General features: G+C 45.9%; 2 protein-coding genes across 8 annotated transcripts in view; one reads left to right on the forward strand and one right to left on the reverse strand.

Moving 5' to 3' along the window:
• Window positions 1–17786, reverse strand: part of KLHL36 (kelch like family member 36) — a 28867-nt gene extending 11081 nt beyond the window's left edge. The window contains exons 1-6 of one of the 7 annotated variants that reach the window (XM_050923260.1): window positions 17413–17786; window positions 16524–16655; window positions 14956–15076; window positions 13530–13855; window positions 5116–5197; window positions 383–1456 (exon numbers count right to left, since the gene is read on the reverse strand). In XM_050923260.1, coding sequence (XP_050779217.1) covers window positions 383–1456; window positions 5116–5175 — 1134 coding nt within the window. In that variant the 5' untranslated portion in view covers window positions 5176–5197; window positions 13530–13855; window positions 14956–15076; window positions 16524–16655; window positions 17413–17786. Of the gene's footprint in view, window positions 1–382; window positions 1457–5115; window positions 5198–6965; window positions 7161–13529; window positions 13896–14955; window positions 15126–16523; window positions 16656–17412 lie in introns of all 7 variants that reach the window. The other 6 variants (XM_050923254.1, XM_050923259.1, XM_050923257.1 and 3 more) reach the window with 6 other exon arrangements.
• Window positions 16946–17957, forward strand: part of COTL1 (coactosin like F-actin binding protein 1) — a 30573-nt gene continuing 29561 nt past the window's right edge. Inside the window, exons 1-2 of the mRNA XM_050923278.1 lie at window positions 16946–17415; window positions 17795–17877. Coding sequence (XP_050779235.1) covers window positions 17339–17415; window positions 17795–17877 — 160 coding nt within the window. The 5' untranslated portion in view covers window positions 16946–17338. The remainder of the gene's footprint in view (window positions 17416–17794; window positions 17878–17957) is intronic.

Consider the following 17957-nt stretch of genomic DNA (forward strand, 5'->3'; position numbering starts at 1 on the left):
TCTTGCAAAGTGGTCCTTGCACAGCATTTTGGGCCAGATTTTCATAGGTGTTTAGGCACCTAAAGGTGTAGATGGGTGCCAAATGGGATCTTCAAAAGTGTCTAAGCAGGTTAGGTGCCTACGACCCAATGGGAGTTGAAGATCTGGCCCCTCATCACTACCAATTTTTGAAATGTCATAGTCTTTCACTACTGGTGGAACTACAGTGTTCACAGAAGTTATCCAATTAGCTATTTCTATTGAGAAGGGTGTTTTACATTTTCAAACAGATATGCGGGTAGATTTTAGTGCCCACCACGAGTGTTCTCCTTCCACCAACAAAGATAAAAATTAAACATTAAGGACTTTAAAAGAATAAGATGTAATACAGCTTGAGTCTCACCTTTATCCACTGGTTACAGCGGGGATCATACCTATATAGAAGATTTGAAGCTGCATCCCCTCCATTGTCTCTTGAAAAGCTGCCTCCAGCTATGAAGATAAAACCTCCCAGCACTGCAACACAGTGGTGACTTCGCCTGGCTGGGAGTGGCGTTTCTGTTATCCATTGCCCCTTTTTGGTGTCCAGGAAGCAGGTATCATCGCTTAACTCCAGGCATCGTTCCGAAACCTCCCCACCCACAAAGAGGAGCCTCTCTTCATTTGTACGCAAAGCCGTCCGCTTGTTCTGGAGCACTGGCTGGGCTGTGACGTTGTTATGATAGTTCACCGCTTCTTCTATAAACCCCTCACAGTTTGCTTCCTTCGGGAGAAGAGAGCAGACAGCAGGCTTGACTCGATGGAGGAGGTCACTCTTCGGTATCAAGGGAAAATGAATGTTGTCCAGTACCTGGTAAGCCTCGTTTTCTCTTTCCGGGTATTGTGTCAGCCACTGCAAGGCAGCCTGCAGCAAGTCGTGCTCACACTCCTGCTGCACGTTGCTGCTCCCCAGATACTGGCAGAGTTTTTGGAGGGAAATGTTCTGCAGGAAGTTAGGCGTGAAAGAGAGCGTGCCAAAGTTCTGCAGGATGAAAGAGTCGATGTAGGAGTCCAGGCGTTTCAGGTTGTAAATAGAGGCCAGCTCTTGAAGGTACAGGTAGTTCTCCTCGCTGACCTCATTTTCGAGATACTCACAACAGAAGTCAACCACCTTCCAGATCTGCAGCAGGTGAGCTGTTTCCAGCACATAATCAATGTTGCCACCATCTAAGGACAGCTCACTACCATATAGGAAATCCACCACAGCTTTGAGACCAATGTAAGAGGCTCCAAATAGTTCGACCTCCTTTTGATAGGCCTCTCGCATGCCAATGGTGAACATGGAGTTGAAGTAGTCACTGCAAACAGCCAGGAGATTCCGATGGGCAGGGACTCTTTGTTCATCCACCACCAGAATAATATCACAGAAAAGACCTTGGTGTCTCTGCTCATTCAGACTCTGAAGGACTAGACTAGGGTGGTCAGCCCATCTGTACACCTGAAATGAAGAATTTCACTATATAAATCCATGGTAAGCCCACACCTTGAATACTGCATGCAGTTCTGGCCATCCCAGCTCAAAAAAGATGTATTAGAATTGGAAAAGGTACAGAGAAGGGCAACAAAAATGATTACGATATAGAACAGCTTCCATATGAGGAGAGATTAAAAAGACTGGGACTATTCATCTTAGAAAAGAGATGACTAAGGGGGGATATGATAGAGGACTATAAAATCATAAATGGTGTGGAGAAAGTAAATAAGGAAGTCTTATTTACCCCTTCACATAACACACAAATGATGGGTCACTCAATGAGATTAATAGGCAGCAGCTTTAAAACAAATATAAGAAAGTACTTCATATAACGCACAGTCAGCCTGTGGCGCTGATTACTAGGGGATGTTGTGAAGGCCAAAAGTATAACTAGGTTTAAAAAAAAAAAAAAAAAAAGAATTAGAAAAGTTCATGGTGGATAGGTCCATCAATGGCTATTAGCCAAGATGGTCAGGGACACAACCCCATGCTCCAGGTGTCGCTAAACCTCAAATTGCCAGAAGTTGAGACTGCATGACAGGTGACAGATCACTTGATAATTGCCCTGTTCTGTTCAGTCCCTCTGAAGCACCGGTCATTGGCCACTGTCAGAAGACAGGATACTGGGCTAGATGGACCATTTGTCTGATGCTATATGGACATTCTTATGTTCTTAGAAATTATATCAGACAGCAGCTTCCTTCAGTAGATGAAGTGTTCATCCTCACAGAAGAGCAGATATTCTTTTTCACTAGGTATAGCACACATAAAGATTTACACCGCAAAGGACCTATTAAGTCTTTTAAAAGTAACCTACTAGGTATAACATATATATTGGGAGTGGAAAGTGTTCATACAGCAATGCTTGCAGTTTGGTCATTCAACCCATGTATAATAATTGTCATGTTGGGTTTGTGTCTGATTTCAACAGTCACCCTGCCAAGACTTACGTAAAAGCTACTGCTATGGTAAATCTTGGCAGGATAGCTCATTTGTAAGCTCCTTAGGGCACTGATTGTGTCTTCCTCTCCGTACAGATCCAACACACATCATCTGCACTCAAATAAAATAATAAATAAATAATAATAATAATACTGTTCATCTGTGTTTAGAGCCACCTAGTATGATGGTAACCCATTCCCAACTGACTGTTGCTATCATCCAGAAGCTAAGGTAGTTTTCATTTTTAATTGTTGCATATTATATATCAGAAGTCTAGAATGTGGTACATGGTCTGTCAAATGCTAGACTAGTATTAACAATTATAGATGTAGAGAAGGTTACATCAAGATTGTGAAAGCTTTTATGGTGGGATTCTGCCCTGTGACCATGCCCCTACCTAGACTGTGGCACTATATCGGAGCTGGAACTGTGCTGCAAGGGATTAGAGAAAATTCAAATAAGCATCCCTAAATTGGGGAAGTTTTACCAGTTATAGCGATAAGTATACAGCTATAACTTGCCATGTGGAGACACTTTCTGGTGTAAGAGTGGCTTTTTTAGCTTCATCTTCAACCTTTCCTTAGGCAACATAAAAAAAAAATACACTATTCTATTGGAATAAGAGTGTTCACACAGGGAATGGGGGGATTATACCAATATAACCATGTTGGTTTAAATTTGCACCTTAAATTATTAAAATTGTTCCCCATGTAGACAAGTTCTTAGAATTTAAGTTCCTCGGGGCAGGAACTATGTGTTTGCACAGGACTCAGCATCATGGGGCCCTGATCTCAGTCCAGGTCTCCAGGCACTACTGTAATAAATAACAAAAATAGCTCTGAAAGGGTCTAATTAATCATAGAAATGTTAAAATGCTGTCAGCAGACTCCAAGGTGAACCCCCAATGACAAGTGGAATGTACTTAAAAGTTTAGGAAGTTTTTATCTTTGTTAATGCATTTTTCAAAAGCAGTCATAAGTAACATCAAAAAATAAGAGAGCATGCAATGACACGTGTGCGCTATATGGAGTCTCCAAAAGGTAAACCAGTAATTTTGAGCAGATTCTGCAAGACAAACTTTCATTAGACAATGACCAGATAATAGCAGACAGCTTGTAACACCCTATTCTGAAGTCCTCAGATGTATAGATATTGGATTAAACTAAAAATAATATATGCTCTCTTCCCTTTGTAACAGGATTATCATCTCTCTCTCTTACATTCTTTAATATCATTGTCTTGCATAACAAGATTACAGAGAATTTACAAGTTACCAACGCCTCCTACTTATTAAACATGCTGCAGAATCAGCAGGGTAATCCTGAACGCCACTTATGACAACTTGTATTCCCTGACTTCTTGTCTCAGTGGAGAAGTGCTGCCACTTTGAACGCTGAGCATAAACTGAGCACACATGGGACTATGCAGTCATGACTCAAAATACGTTAATACACTTCACCCGCTTACCAAGTCATCTGTTCACTCTTAGAACTTTGAGAAAAACGGAGAGCTGCAAAAGTCAAGACCAAGACGACTTTGACATTAAAAATTAACAGTTTTCTCATGCTATTTATATTCTGTATAACAGGTTTAATATTAACTAGTAATTCTAAAGTTAATAAATAATAATAGCAACGGCATACGCAAAGAGACAAAACACTGCTGTTGAGATTATAGATTTGTAAAGTGATTGTTATTATGCTACAGTTTTTAAAAGCTACACGTGATCTGCGCAGTGGTAAAGGGACAAGATTGAAAGTCATGTATTTTAAAAATGTTTATTTACCTGTTTCTCAACCCTTGTAGTTACTATAGTCAAGAAAAGTTTGAAGATCCATTTTACTCTGGACTATTATTAATGCTTTACTCTTTGCTTTTCATTCAGTTTTGACAACAAAGATATTGAAACTGACGAATTTAGCTTTTCTGGCTCCCTTGTACTAGCATAAGGGCATAGTGTTCAGATTGCAAAAAGGGCAGAGCAATATTGAAATACAATCCTCCCCCATTTGCACTAAGATTAAATAAAATTAATGGAATCATTATTAACATTACGGATTTACAACACTTCGTCTCCACTTCTGCATCAGAATCTACTGGTATAGACTACCGTAGGATCCCAACTGAAGTCAATGTAGCTGTGCATTGGTGCAGAAACAGATCCCAATAGCACCCTTAGCCCTTACATAGAAAGTGAACATTATGCTTGTGAGCAGTGCCACTGAGTTCACAGGGAGTTCTCACATGTGCAAGTGTTTGCAGGATCAGGGTTTGGATTTGTACAAAACTTAAGCCTAGGTATAAAATTTAACTGGTCTCTTTAACAAATCTTTAAAAAATTAAATTCAGCAACAAAATTAAATACACCCCCTTTGAATTACTGGAGAAAAACCTCTAGATACAGAGAAGGATTACGTTTTGCCAGTATGTGCCATTTTTAAAAATCATGAGTCACTCTGAACAGATGGCCTATTTGCTGCAGTTTTTTTTAACTGCAGCCAATGGAATCAACTTACATTTTAAAATAAACTTGTTACATGCTACATTATATACCTAGGAACTAAATATTCAGTTGTTTCATCATGGTTGTCTCATCCCCCCTTAAAAAAGGAGAGGTGTCTCTTTCAAAGTAATCATAATTTTAATTACAAGTTTTAGCAAGCAATGCAGAATTCACTAACCTTGGAGGATTCACTTATCTTGTGCGGTCGAGAAATTCTCGTTTGTCTGGTTGCCTCCATTATAGGATGATTTGTTTTACTTCTAGAACAGAAAACAGAAAATAAGTTCTCAGCATATGAGCTTAACATCAGCCTCTCAATGATGGCCAAACAGTCACATAGGAATTAAAAAAACCAGACAATAGGAACACATACATACACCTGTATATACTGATCTATCCATTAAAAAGAGTTCAGTGTTGAAAACAGATTCCCTAACCCCCTCTATTGGTCTTATTTTGTCATTTGGCCAAAATTTGTTGTACCAAATTTATTGATAATACATTAATGTACACTGAAGTTATCAAATCTCATCACCACACTTTCAGTTATGCACCAGTATTATCAATGTCATCACACCTCTGAAAATATTGCTTATTGCTTTACTGCTAGTCCCTACCACACCATGAGAAGTCTGAACAGTAATAGGACACAGAGCTTTCCTCTAGGTTGCTGGTTCCAATCCAGCTCAGGTCAGTAGCCCATGGTAGCTGAAGGGAGTTTGGTGGGTTTCAGTCTAGTTTTCATTAGGATTGTGACTACATCACCAAGATCAGGCTGAACAAGCCAGAGAAACTGATCTACCAGACTACACCCACAGATGGTCTGTGAGGCACATTGGCAGGGATGGCAGCGTGAAGGAATAAATAGATTACTTCATTTTCTAGTGCTATTAATACAGCACCTTTCACCAGCACTAAATTCACTTTAAGAATAAAGAAAAAAAGTAACCAAAAACATTGTACTGGAGTTCATGCCCCCTCTCCCCCCAAGAAGGGGCAGATTGAGTTGGAGTGACACACTTCTTGCTCATTTATTTATTTTAAGAGCTTGTATGACACAAAAGAGTTTCTCCGACAGTTCTAAAGCTACATCGCAGTTTGGAGTAAAAAACCCTTGAGAGAATCCCTCTGAACTATTTAGCTATTGCAGGCAGATTCAGCCACAGGGATGGGGAGGGGGCATGGTCTCAAAAAGCAATGTGCAGCTAATGTCAAACACTATTTATGAACCCAGCAACAGATTAACACACACTCCATTAAAGACATTTTGTCTCACTACCGACTGGTGGAAATTCACCTGGAGCTGCATAGGTCTGCCTGCCTGAGAACAATGGAGAGAGGTCACTCACCTCCGCTGAGACCTATGCTTGCTACCCTGAGCAGAGCTGTCATTTGAAAGAGTTATGGGTTTGGTCCTCCCCATACTAAAGAGGCTGAGTAACCACCACATCATCTGCCTCAGGATTTCTTCTATAACAGATATTCACAGACTCAGATACATGGACAGAGAGACAATGTCTGAAGGAATCCGCTCTGGAGAAAGGTAAGAGATTCTTCTTCAGTTTTAATTCAAAGCTATTACCTCACCCAGCTTGGCTCAGTTTTTCCACACAAATTTATAAACTGTAGAGCCCTTCCAGAGACCAGGTTCTGCCAGGGTTGGGTGTACATATGCACCCACACCCCCCCCCCCTCACAATTTAGCTATAGCCAAACAAGAATCTGGCAAGATGCACTGAAACTCTGAAAGCAGAGAGAAAAGAGGGGAAAGCAGCAAACTGGATCGCTCGAATTTTACATTGCATTTTATTGCAATGTCTCAGATCACTGTTTGGGAGGATGGGAGGAAAAGGCACAGAGTTGCCCTGACTAAAGGGGGTGGGAGTTAACTAACTACTCTCAGGTTATGCTGTACTCCACTTGGCTCAATGCTGCAGCACGAGGCATGTTCCTGTTCTTTAGTGCAATTGGGAGGGATGAAAGGCTGGGACCCAATGCTGTCTAGGTACTAAGAAAAGGAGAGTTTACCACTGTGCAGCGTCCCTACAGTCTCCAGGCCGGAGTGCCAGCTGCCCCAATGGGACTCAGCGCCGCAGGCTGATGCTGAGGCTGTTCTGGCCGCTGCTGGTGTCTCTCTCTCCTCTCCCTCTGCAGCCATGTCTCATCCAGGAAATGCTGGCTGGATTGAAAGGGGAAGGAGCCAATAGCGAGAGAGGAGCTGTGCTGTTTGGAGGGGAGGGGAAGGGTATAATAAACGGGGTGGGATTAGGAGAGGCTGCTTGAGATCAAGCCAAATTACTGCAAACAAACAAGCAGCCTCCAAGCCAGGCAGCTGCTGCTGCTCTGGCAGCCAGAGGCTCAGTCCGTGGGAATTAATATTCCACTCAGGCAGGACTGTGGTTCCTGTCTGCCTTTCCCAGGGAAAAGTCCAACCTTGTTTTGCAGAAGGCAGGAGGAGAGGGGAAGGGATAGGTTACTGTGGCCTCCTGCTCCCAGTTTTAGCTGGCACACTTCCCCCTGCTCGCGCTCTTAGGGCCCAGGCCTGCCATTACCTGATCCTGAAAGTCAGCGGAGCTACTCCCCTATAGAAAGTTACCGGCATGCACTGATTTTTGCATGACCAGGGCAGGGGGAGATGAGTTAATGACTTTTAAGTTAGTATGTACTGCTCCCCAGCTCTCACACCTCCTCATGCCTCATTATCCTACCTGAGCTGCCTCTCTTCCCACCTGCTGCAGGGATGCCACAGCTCAGGCTCTGGGCTAAAGGCCAGGACTGCTGAAGAGTTGAGCCTGGCTGCTGGACTCCCACTTCCAAACAGATCTCAGCACCCCCTTACTGGCCATGTCCCAACAAGGGATGGGAGTGGAGAGAGGCTGCTCTAAGATGCTGAATATCTCTTGACTTTCCTGGGAGTGGAGGGTTCTCAAATCTTGCAGGATTGGGTCCCGCCGGAGACGTAGACTCCCACCCAAGGCAATTTTGAAAGTAGATCCTGGCAGGAGGCGAGCTACAATAAGCCTTCGTGCTCAGCAAAGTTGGATGCTTCCTTTAAAATGACTAACTATTCTTTTAATTATCCTAGAGCACTGGTTCTCAACCAGAGGTCCAGGGACCCAGAGGGGTGGGCACGAGAAGGTTTCTGAGGGAGGGCCAACCAGGGCCAGCATTAGACTTGCTGGGGCCCAGGGTAGAAAGGCGAAACTCCACTGCATGGGGCTGAAGCTCGTGGCCCTGAGCCCCGTCACTGAGGGCTGAAACCGAAGTCTGAGCAATGTAGCTTCGTGGGAGCCCCTGTGGCGTGGAGCCCCAGGCAATTGCCCTGCTTGCTACCCTAATGCCAGCCCCGACCTTTATATGCAGAAAACCAGTTATTGTGGCACAACCGGGCCGTGGAGTTTTTATAGCATGTTGTGGGGGGTAAAGGAGTTTAGAAAGAAAAAGGTTGAAACTCCCTGTCCTAGAGGATGCCCACTTTTTGGGTAACTCTCCACACCAAATCCCTACCGCTTAAAAAATTATCCCTTGGTAACAGGTTGTATGGCAAATATCTAAACACAGCCAAGCCTAATACATCCTGTTAAGTTTTCCTAGCACTTCTTACATGTGATATTTGCAACTATTGTTATAATTCCATGATTGTTTTGGGGGTTAGCAGCAGTAGGTGTGTAATGCAAATAAGATAACTGTTGCAAATATTTGAATGAAGACAATCACTATAAGAGACTACACTATTACTTAGGTGATGATGATTACTTAGGTTTTATTTAACGTCGTGATGTTAAAAATCTCTGTAAAGGGGTGTGTGTGTACCTAACACGTAGCCAAGCCATCAAAAAGTGTTCATAACAATGCCAGTAATCCTGTGGTCTTTTTATTTATCTGGATATGAAACTATATGTCCTCAGGAAAATATAATGAGGACAAAATGCAGCAGCACACCTCTTCAGCAACTTGGGTTGCTGTGAGCACGCACACCTGTGATGCCCACAATATCCACCACCCCTGCGTGCATGCACTCACGCATACACACAAGATTTGCAGCCTGACCAGCAGTAACTTCTGGGCAGATTTGTGTTTGGAAATCCATCTGCACCTGAAGGTGCACAGAGCAGCCATTCCGCATGTCTTCATTCTCCTAGCCCCTGGCTGCACTGTTCAGAGCAAGCAGGGGTCCTGGTGGAGCCTGGGAGGAAGCAGGGAGAATGCAACAGACCCACAGCTTCCCCGCCACACACACACACACTATGGGTTCCACCACTCTCAAGGGTGGGGGATTTTTCTACCCTCCCTCTGTCTGTGGCCCAATGCATGCACCAAAATAGCAGGGTCATTTCATGAAGGGAAGTGCTGCTCTCCCAACAATGCATGCTGAGCTAGAAGCACAAGATGGCCCAGCAGAGCGGAATAGTCGAAATAGCTAGAAAAGAAAGGGCAGGAAAAGAGCAAAGGTGGGATGCATGAGTGGTGAAGGAGCAGGGGCAAGCTGCTAATGATCCATTTTAACTTATAGTCTCCCATGGCCAAAAGCCTCTGGGAGCCTTAAGAGAAATCCCATTACATGCATTCCCTCTTCCCACTCTCTCCCTCTGGTCCAATGACTGTTCTACTGTGGATAAATACTTACATAGTCACTGGGCCAGGGAGTGAGTGTGAGTGAGAAGGACTCTGTAGTTCAGTGGTTAGGGCAGCCTGGTGGGAGATCCTGGGTCCAGTCCTCCATCTCCAATCACTCTTTCATTATTTATCCCCCATGGAACAGCTTCAACAGGAGAGAATGAGGGAGCTGTGGCTGTTTCAGTGGTTGGCATGGAATCCGGGTCCACTACCTCTGTCTGGGTCTCTGGTAACCCAGACGGGGCGTCTGTGGACGGTTCAGGAACAGGAATGGGTCTGGAAGCTTGCCTGGTTTGGCTACGTGTAACCATTCCCACTCGCTTGGCCCGCTTCACCTGGTTGGCCAAGTCTTCTCCCAGTAGCATGGGGATAGGATAATTGTCATAGACTGCAAAAGTCCACATTCCTGACCAGCCTTTGTACTGGACAGGCAGTTCAGCTGTAGGCAAGTCTACAGCTTGTGACATGAAGGGGTAAATTGTAACTTTGGCCTTTGGGTTGATGAATTTGGGGTCAACGAAGGATTGGTGGATAGCTGACACTTGTGCCCTCGTGTCTCTCCACGCAGTAACCTTCTTTCCGCCCACTCTCAAATTTTCCCTTCGCTCCAAGGGTATTTGAGAGGCATCCGGGCCTGGGGATCTTTGGTGTGATGGTGGTGTAATGAATTGCACTCGCATGGTGTTCTTTGGACAGTTGGCCTTGATATGTCCCAGTTCATTACACTTAAAGCATCTTCCATCTGATGGGTCACTGGGCCGAGGTGAGTTACTGGAGACTGGTGAGGTGGACGAATAGGGCGTCTGTGGCTTGACTTGGGTGGTATGTGGGGTCTTTGGCTGTCCTCGGTTGTAGGGTTTATGGTCGGTGTGCCCCCTGGGGTATTCGTTCCCCTTGACCGTAGCTTTCTTGCTTTCTGCCACTTCCATCCATCTGGCTCCAATCTCCCCCGCCTCAGCGAGATTTTTGGGTTTTCCATCTTGTATGTACTGTGTGATGTCTTCAGGAACACCCTCCAAGAACTGCTCCATTTGTATGAGGAGGTGCAGTTCTTCCAAGGTTTTAACATTGTGTCCTGATATCCAGGCCTCATAATTTTTTGCAACGTAGTAGGCGTGTTTGGGAAATGACACATCTGGTTTCCACTTTTGGGTTCTGAAACGCCGACGGGCATGCTCTGGGGTTATCCCCATTCTGTATCTGGCCTTGGTTTGAAAAAGTTTATAGTCATTCATTTGCTGCTTAGGCATTTCAGCTGCCACCTCTGCTAAAGGTCCACTGAGCTGTGACCTCAATTCTACCATGTATTGGTCTTCGGGGATGCTGTACCCAAGACAGGCTCTTTCAAAATTTTCCAAGAAGGCCTCGGTGTCATCACCTGCCTTGTAGGTGGGGAATTTCCTGTGCTGTGGAGCAATAATTGGCGCAGGGTGGTTAGGGTTGGCTGTGTTTTGCTTAGCCTTTTCTAATTCCATGGCCTGTCAGTGGGCTTCCCTCTGGAGTTCCAGCTGTTTTTGGTGGTCTGCATCTTTGGCTGCTTGCTCTCTTTGTAGGCTGCCTCTCTTTCTCTTTCTCTCAGCTCCATCTCTTGTAGTCTTTTTTCCAGTTCTCGCCTGTGTTCAGCTTCTTTGATTTGTGCTTTGGCCTCCATTTTTGTCTTGGTAGGCATGGTTCCTGTTTTCTTGTGTTGGGGTGCCCTCCGGTGTTTATCTTCAGAACTGCAGGTTCTCTGTTGCCTCCTGGGGTCTGCCTAGCAACAGGGCTTTTGCCCTTTGTTTTCAATGTAAAGCAAACCAGAAAAACCACTTTATTTGCATGTATATAGTGCTGGTAATTGACTCCTAATGGGAGTGCTATTGTGTGACAAAAGACCCTTAACAGCCTCTTAATGGCTTCTTGCTTACTATGCAAGCCACAAACTGCCAGAGAGAGCAGAAAAAAAAAATTCTCTCTGGTTCCCTTTTAAAACCAAACTGTTTCTCTCTGCTAAAAATCCCTTAGCAGAGAAAAGAAAAATATAATATTCCTACTGGCTTCTGGATTCTGTCTATCCCGTAACCGCTGCCACTCATGTCATACCTTTAGTCCCAGATTTGGACCTTAGTGTCCAAAATATGGGGGTTAGCATGAAAACCTCCAAGCTTAGTTACCAGCTTGGACCTGGTACTTGCTGCCACCACCCAAAAAATTAGAGTGTTTTGGGGCACTCTGGTCCCCCTGAAAAACCTTCCCTGGGGACCCCAAGACCCAAATCCCTTGAGTCTCACAACAAAGGGAAATAATCCTTTTTCCCTTCCCCCCTCCAGGTGCTCCTGGAGAGATACACAGACACAAGCTCTGTGAATCCAAACAGAGTGACTCCCCCTCTCCGTTCCCAGTCCTGGAAACAAAAGCACTTTCCTCTTCACCCAGAGGGAATGCAAAATCAGGCTAGCAAATCCAACACACACAGATCTCCCCCTGATTTCTTCCTCCCACCAATTCCCTGGTGAGTACAGACTCAATTTCCCTGAAATTTCCCAGTAAAGAAAACTTTAACAGGTTTTAAAAAGAAAGCTTTATATAAAAAAGAAAGAAAAATACATACAAATGGTCTCTCTGTATTAAGGTGACAAATACAGGGTTAATTGCTTAAAAGAATATTGAATAAACAGCCTTATTCAAAAAGAATACAAATCAAAGCACTCCCGCAACTATAGACATGTAAATACATGATCTCTGTACTCACAACTTGGAAACAGAAGATTAGAGAGCAGGAAATAGAAATCACTCCTCATAGCTGAGAGAGCATCAGGCAGAAGAAAAAGAACACAGACACAAAACTCCCTCCACCCAGAGTTGAAAAAATCCTGTTTTCTGATTGGTCCTCTGGTCAGGTGTTCAGATTACTTCTTTCCAGGTGAAAGAGATGTTAACCCTTAGCTATCTGTTTATGACAAGCCCCACATCAGACTACCCCCTAGCTCAATGGTTAGATCATCCTCCTGAGAGGTCCTGTCTCCTCTACTGGAGAGAGGGCAAGTGACCCTGGATAACCCATGCAAGCGCTCTAACCACTGGGAAAAACTTATGTGGTGGACAGCGTTGGCAGCACTTAAATGGGACCTGACTCAGCCAGCGGCCTTCCAGCACACCTAGTGGACTGGGCCCTGCATACAACATCTGTCTTCTCCTGGTTTGTGAATTGCTTTCCTGCTTAGGTGGCATCTAGCTGCTAAGAGTGAGGCAATAGTGCGAATACCCAGAGGCAGAAACTTAAGAGCCTATTGGTTTTGGTGGATGGTAGTGCAGCCAAACGGAGAATAATATCATCACGGAAGAACAGCCTGGCTTTCGTGCGGGAAGAAGTACCACAGAACAGATTTTCAATCTTTGTGTTCTATGTGAGAAGTACTTGCAACACCAGCAGGACATCTACCATGTCTTCATAGGCTTCTAGAAGGCGTTTGACAGAGGCCATGTCTACATCTAAAATTTTGCAGCGCTGGTTGTTACAGCTGTATTAGTACAGCTGTATAGGGCCAGCGCTGCAGAGTGGCCACACTTACAGCAACCAGCGCTGCAAGTGGTGTTAGATGTGGCCACACTGCAGCGCTGTTGGGCGGCTTCAAGGGGTTTCGGGGAACGCGAGAGCAAGCCGGGGAAGGAGACCAGCTTGATTACCAGAGGCTTCCTCAGGTATGCTGGGATACCTGCTTATTCCACGGAGGTCAAGAAAAGCGCTGGTAAGTGTCTATACTTGATTACCAGCGCTGGATCACCAGCGCTGGATCCTCTACACCCGAGACAAAACGGGAGTACGGCCAGCGCTGCAAACAGGGAGTTGCAGCGCTGGTGGTGCCCTGCAGATGTGTACACCTCCTAAGTTGCAGCGCTGTAACTCCCTCACCAGCGCTGCAACTTTCTGATGTAGACAAGCCCAGAGTATGGCATGAAGCTCTCATAAAGATCTCTTGGTCATAAGCTTATTCTTACCATTAAACAACTGTGTGCTAAGGCCAGTAGTGCAGTTCTCGTCAATGGCATAATAGGAGAGTGGTTTCACAGCACTGTTGGAGTCCAGCCAGGCTGCCTTCTTTCGCCCACACTGGTCAACATCTACTTGGAGCACATAATGACTGATGCCCTAGATCATCACATATGCACAGTCAGCGCTGGGGGGGCAAACAATCTCAAATCTTCGATTTGCTGATGATATTGATGGCTTGGCAGGTAACGAAGATGAACTTGCCAACCTTGTGAAATGATTGGATGAAACCTCCTCAAAATACGACATGGAAATCAGTGCAGAGAAAACCAAGCTGATGATAAACAAACGTGACGGGATCAGCTCACATATCACTGTCAGTGGACAAGAGCTGGAGACACTGAAATGGTTCAAGTATTTGGGGCAATCATCACTGATGAAGGATCAAAGGTAGAAATCCTGGTGAGAACTGTGCAAACAACAGTGGCAAAGCTTAAGCCAATTTGGAGGAAGAAGAACATCTCCCTGGAATCCAAACTGCAATGGCTGCATGCACTGGTCATCTCCATTTTTATGTATGCATGCGAGACATGGACCCTTACAGCAGAACTTGAATGGAAAATACAGGTAGTGAAGATGAGATACTTCCATAAAATCCTGGGAATTTTCTACTTCGACCATGTCACTAATGAAGAGGTCCGCAACATCATCATCCAACGCGCTAGGTCAGGGATCGGCAACCTTTGGCACGCAGATCGCCAGGGGGCTGGGCCAGTTTGTTTACCTGCCACGGCCCCAGGTTCAGCCGATCGCAGCTCCCACTGACCGCATTTCACAGCTTCTGGCCAGTGGGGGCCACGGGAAGCTGTGGCCAGCACATCCGTTGGCCCGTGCCACTTCCCATGGCCCCTATTGGCCAGGAGCAGCGAACCGCGGCCAGTGGGAGCCGTGATCGGCCGAACCTGGGGCCGCGGCAGGTAAACAGATCACCCTATTAAACCAGGGACGGCCAACCTGTGGCTCTTCAGAAGTTAATATGCAGCTCCTTGCATAGGTGCTGACTCCGGGGCTGGAGCTACAGGCACTAACTTTTCAATGTGCCGGGGTGCTCACTGCTCAACCCCCGGCTCTGCCCCAGGTCCTGACCCCACTCCCCCAAGGCTCCTGCCCCTTCCCCCCCAGAGCCTCCTGCATGCCATGAAACAGATGACTATGGTGGACAGGAAGCACGGGGAGGGAGGGGGAGGCACTGGTGGGTGGGGCTGCCACTGGGCGCGAGGCGCTGGGGGCGGGAGCTGATGGCGGGGCTGCTGACATATTAATGTGGCTCTTTGGCAATGTACATTGGTAAATTCTGGCTCCTTCTCAGGCTCAAGTTGGCCATCCCTGTATTAAAGTGTGTGACCACATTTCCATCTAGTGGCTGTAGCCTACCTGAATGTAGGGTCTGATCCTCCCAGAAGACAAGGGGAGTCTCATGGACTCTGGCCATTGGGGTGTGCTTCCCTGAAGACAAGGTGAGTCCCATGGAGTTTGGTGATTGGAGTGTGCTTCCCTGAAGACAAAGGGAGTCCCATGGAGTTTGGTGATTGGGGTGTGCTTCCCTGAAGACAAGGGGAGTTCTGTTGCCTCTAGCCATTGGACTACACAACCCTGTGGCTGAGTGCAACCATATTGACTTAACCATGGGGCTACCACACCCTTACCCCTCCCTTAGGGTGACAGGGGTGGGGGAGAGGTATTGGCCCTGTGACATACTACTAAAACTTCATCACTTTTACAAAATATACAACAGCGTATTCTGAAATGCTTCTAATAATTCATGTAGTGTTGTTGTAGCCAGGTTGGTCCCTTGAAACATGTTAACTATTTTTGCTAAACCATCTGTTCTACCTTGTATTTAGCTGTGATACCGAGTCAATTTCCCAGACCTGAGGAAGAGCTCTGTTTAAGCGCCAAAGCTCATCTGTTTCACCAACCGAAGTTGGTCCAATAAAAGATATTACCTCACCAACTATTAACAGTTGTCAAGGGAAATGAACAAAGTATGGTGTATAAAATGTGATGGAATAAGCTCTTCTTTTTTATTGTGGTTGTTCATTTATTTGAAAAATTCAGTCATTCACAACGGGTCTCCAAATCTTCAAGAACCAGCGAGATTCTACTGTAATTGTCTAGTTTTCAGAACTCTGATTTTCTTCACTATTAATTACAACCTCTGATTAATGGTGACACTTTCTCAGGGAGTTACAGGCTCAGGTATACATCTCCATTCTTGTGGGTGAAGAAATGCAGGTGCAAATTTTACAGCTGCAAATCCACCTTTTATTCTCTAGCTCTGTAAGTGAATGTCCCAAATTCCATCATATGCACTGGGGGTTTTTTTGGTAACACTAGTTTGAACTGAGTGTTTGTAATTTGCAGACCAAGAGGGGGAGCTAGCTGCCTTTGAAACACAGAGTAAAACTCTCCCACAAGCCTACAAAGACCCAGGAGCTGGCAGGGCCCCAGTCACAAATTGAAACCTGGGGTAATCCCGACTGAGGGAAATGCGAAATCACCCACACCCAGAGTTCAAGATCTTTAATCTTCCTGTCATGGCTGAAAGCTTTTGGCGGGCTTCCCTTCTTTCCTGCCAATTTTATATGCAGCACATTATTTTACCCTTACTATACTTTTTTTTAAAAAACGTGCATCAGCAGAATCGCCTATTATTGCATTTATGGAACATCCTCAAGTGGTTTGTTCATGCTCTGGCTCTGCCCAGGGCCACCCAGAGGATGCAGGGGGCCTGAGGCAAAGCAATTTCAAGGGCCTCTTCCATAAAAAAAAGTTGCAATACTATAGAATACTTTATTCTCGTGGAGGCCCCTGCAGGGCCCAGGGCCTGGGGCAAATTGCCCCACTTGCCCCCCCTGGGCGACCCTGGCTGTACCCCCCCCTTCTGAAAATTCACTGTTGTCGCCCACCAGGATACAGTCCCTTTCTTTCACATCTCCTACCTGCACCAGATTGTTCCTTGTCAGGTGCCTCCCGTTGGGCTACCTCTAGATCTTCTGGAACCTCTTCTTGACCCAGAGGAGTTACAAGGGACTGTGTCATCTTGCACAAGGGTTGTCCCTGTTTCCTGAGCCCTGGTGGGAGTGAATCTGTAATGCATCACTTTCTGGTCGAGCCCGGGGGGTGGTTACCCTAACACATTCCGCCAAGGACTCTCTCTAGGAGAATCCTCTTCATCATCCCCGTGAAACCCCGAAGCCAGCACAAATCTCTGGCAAGATGATTTTTTTGGTCAGTTTCCTGGGCTTCCCGCACCCTCTCGCTAACGCTATTACATCATCGCATCGCAATCCCAGTAATGCTTTGCAGAGGAGAACGGGGCGGGGGGTGTGAAAAAAAAAAAGCCGTGGGAGGAAGGGGGTGGTAAGGAAACGCCACTGTGTTGCAAAGCGGAGGGGGGTTCCTGCACTGGATGGGCAGAAATCAGCGAGCACAGGAGGCAAGCTCCCCCTGCCGCCGCCGGGGTTGGGACCAGCAGGCAGCGAAGGGGTTAAGAGCCGCCTGGCCTGATCCTTCAGCAGGGCTCTGAGCAAGCCGGCCGGAGCGGCAATCCCGGGCACAAAGCCGCAGCATCGTTTCCCCGCGCGCGCTGCAGCCCGGCTGCGGGATCTTTACAAAAGCCTGCGCCGTTCCCAGCCCTGACCTTCCGCAAGCTTCATCTCCGCTGATTTCTTTGGTGTTTTGAGGGAGAGGGGGGCACAAGCACTTTCCTTCCGCCGAAATCCCTTCCTCCCTCCTGACCCCGGCTCTCAAGCAAATGGCAACTAAAATCGACAAGGAGGCGTGCAGAGAAGCCTACAACCTCGTAAGGGACGATGGCACGGATATTACCTGGTAAGTTTCAGCGCCTTGACGTTCTTCGTATCCTCCGGGCACAAGCTTTCTCGTAGCCCAGCCTGTAATGAGATTCAGCCCCGCCACACTGCCTTGGCAAGCTGAAGGATGCGGATTTGTACAGTAAGTGATTGAACCGGGATTTTCAATTTGCTCTGTACTAAATTGAAAATACTGGGCAGAATTTGCTTGTCCTCCTATTAACAATGACCAGCTACATACAACACGCAAACTAGGATTGTATTTGTAGTCTGAAAGTGCTGGGATCCCTCTAAATTACAGTCTCGATTTGTCTATTAATGCTTGAATGGGGAAGATGCTTTAAGAATGTTAAAACATTTAATATTTTCTTGTTTCCCTCCCTTTCCCCTTCCCCAAGGGTGACTTTTAAGTATGACGGCTCTACAATAGTCCCCGGAGACCAAGGAACAGACTATGAAGAGTTTATAAGGGAATGCAAAGGTAAGGCTGGTCTCATTGCTTGAGTAGATGCCCGATTGCTGCTTGCTGCCTAATAAAAAGGAGAAAAGAATTGGAGTAAA

The sequence above is a fragment of the Gopherus flavomarginatus genome, chromosome 14 (assembly GCF_025201925.1).
Source record: "Gopherus flavomarginatus isolate rGopFla2 chromosome 14, rGopFla2.mat.asm, whole genome shotgun sequence".
Lineage (NCBI taxonomy): Eukaryota > Metazoa > Chordata > Testudines > Testudinidae > Gopherus > Gopherus flavomarginatus.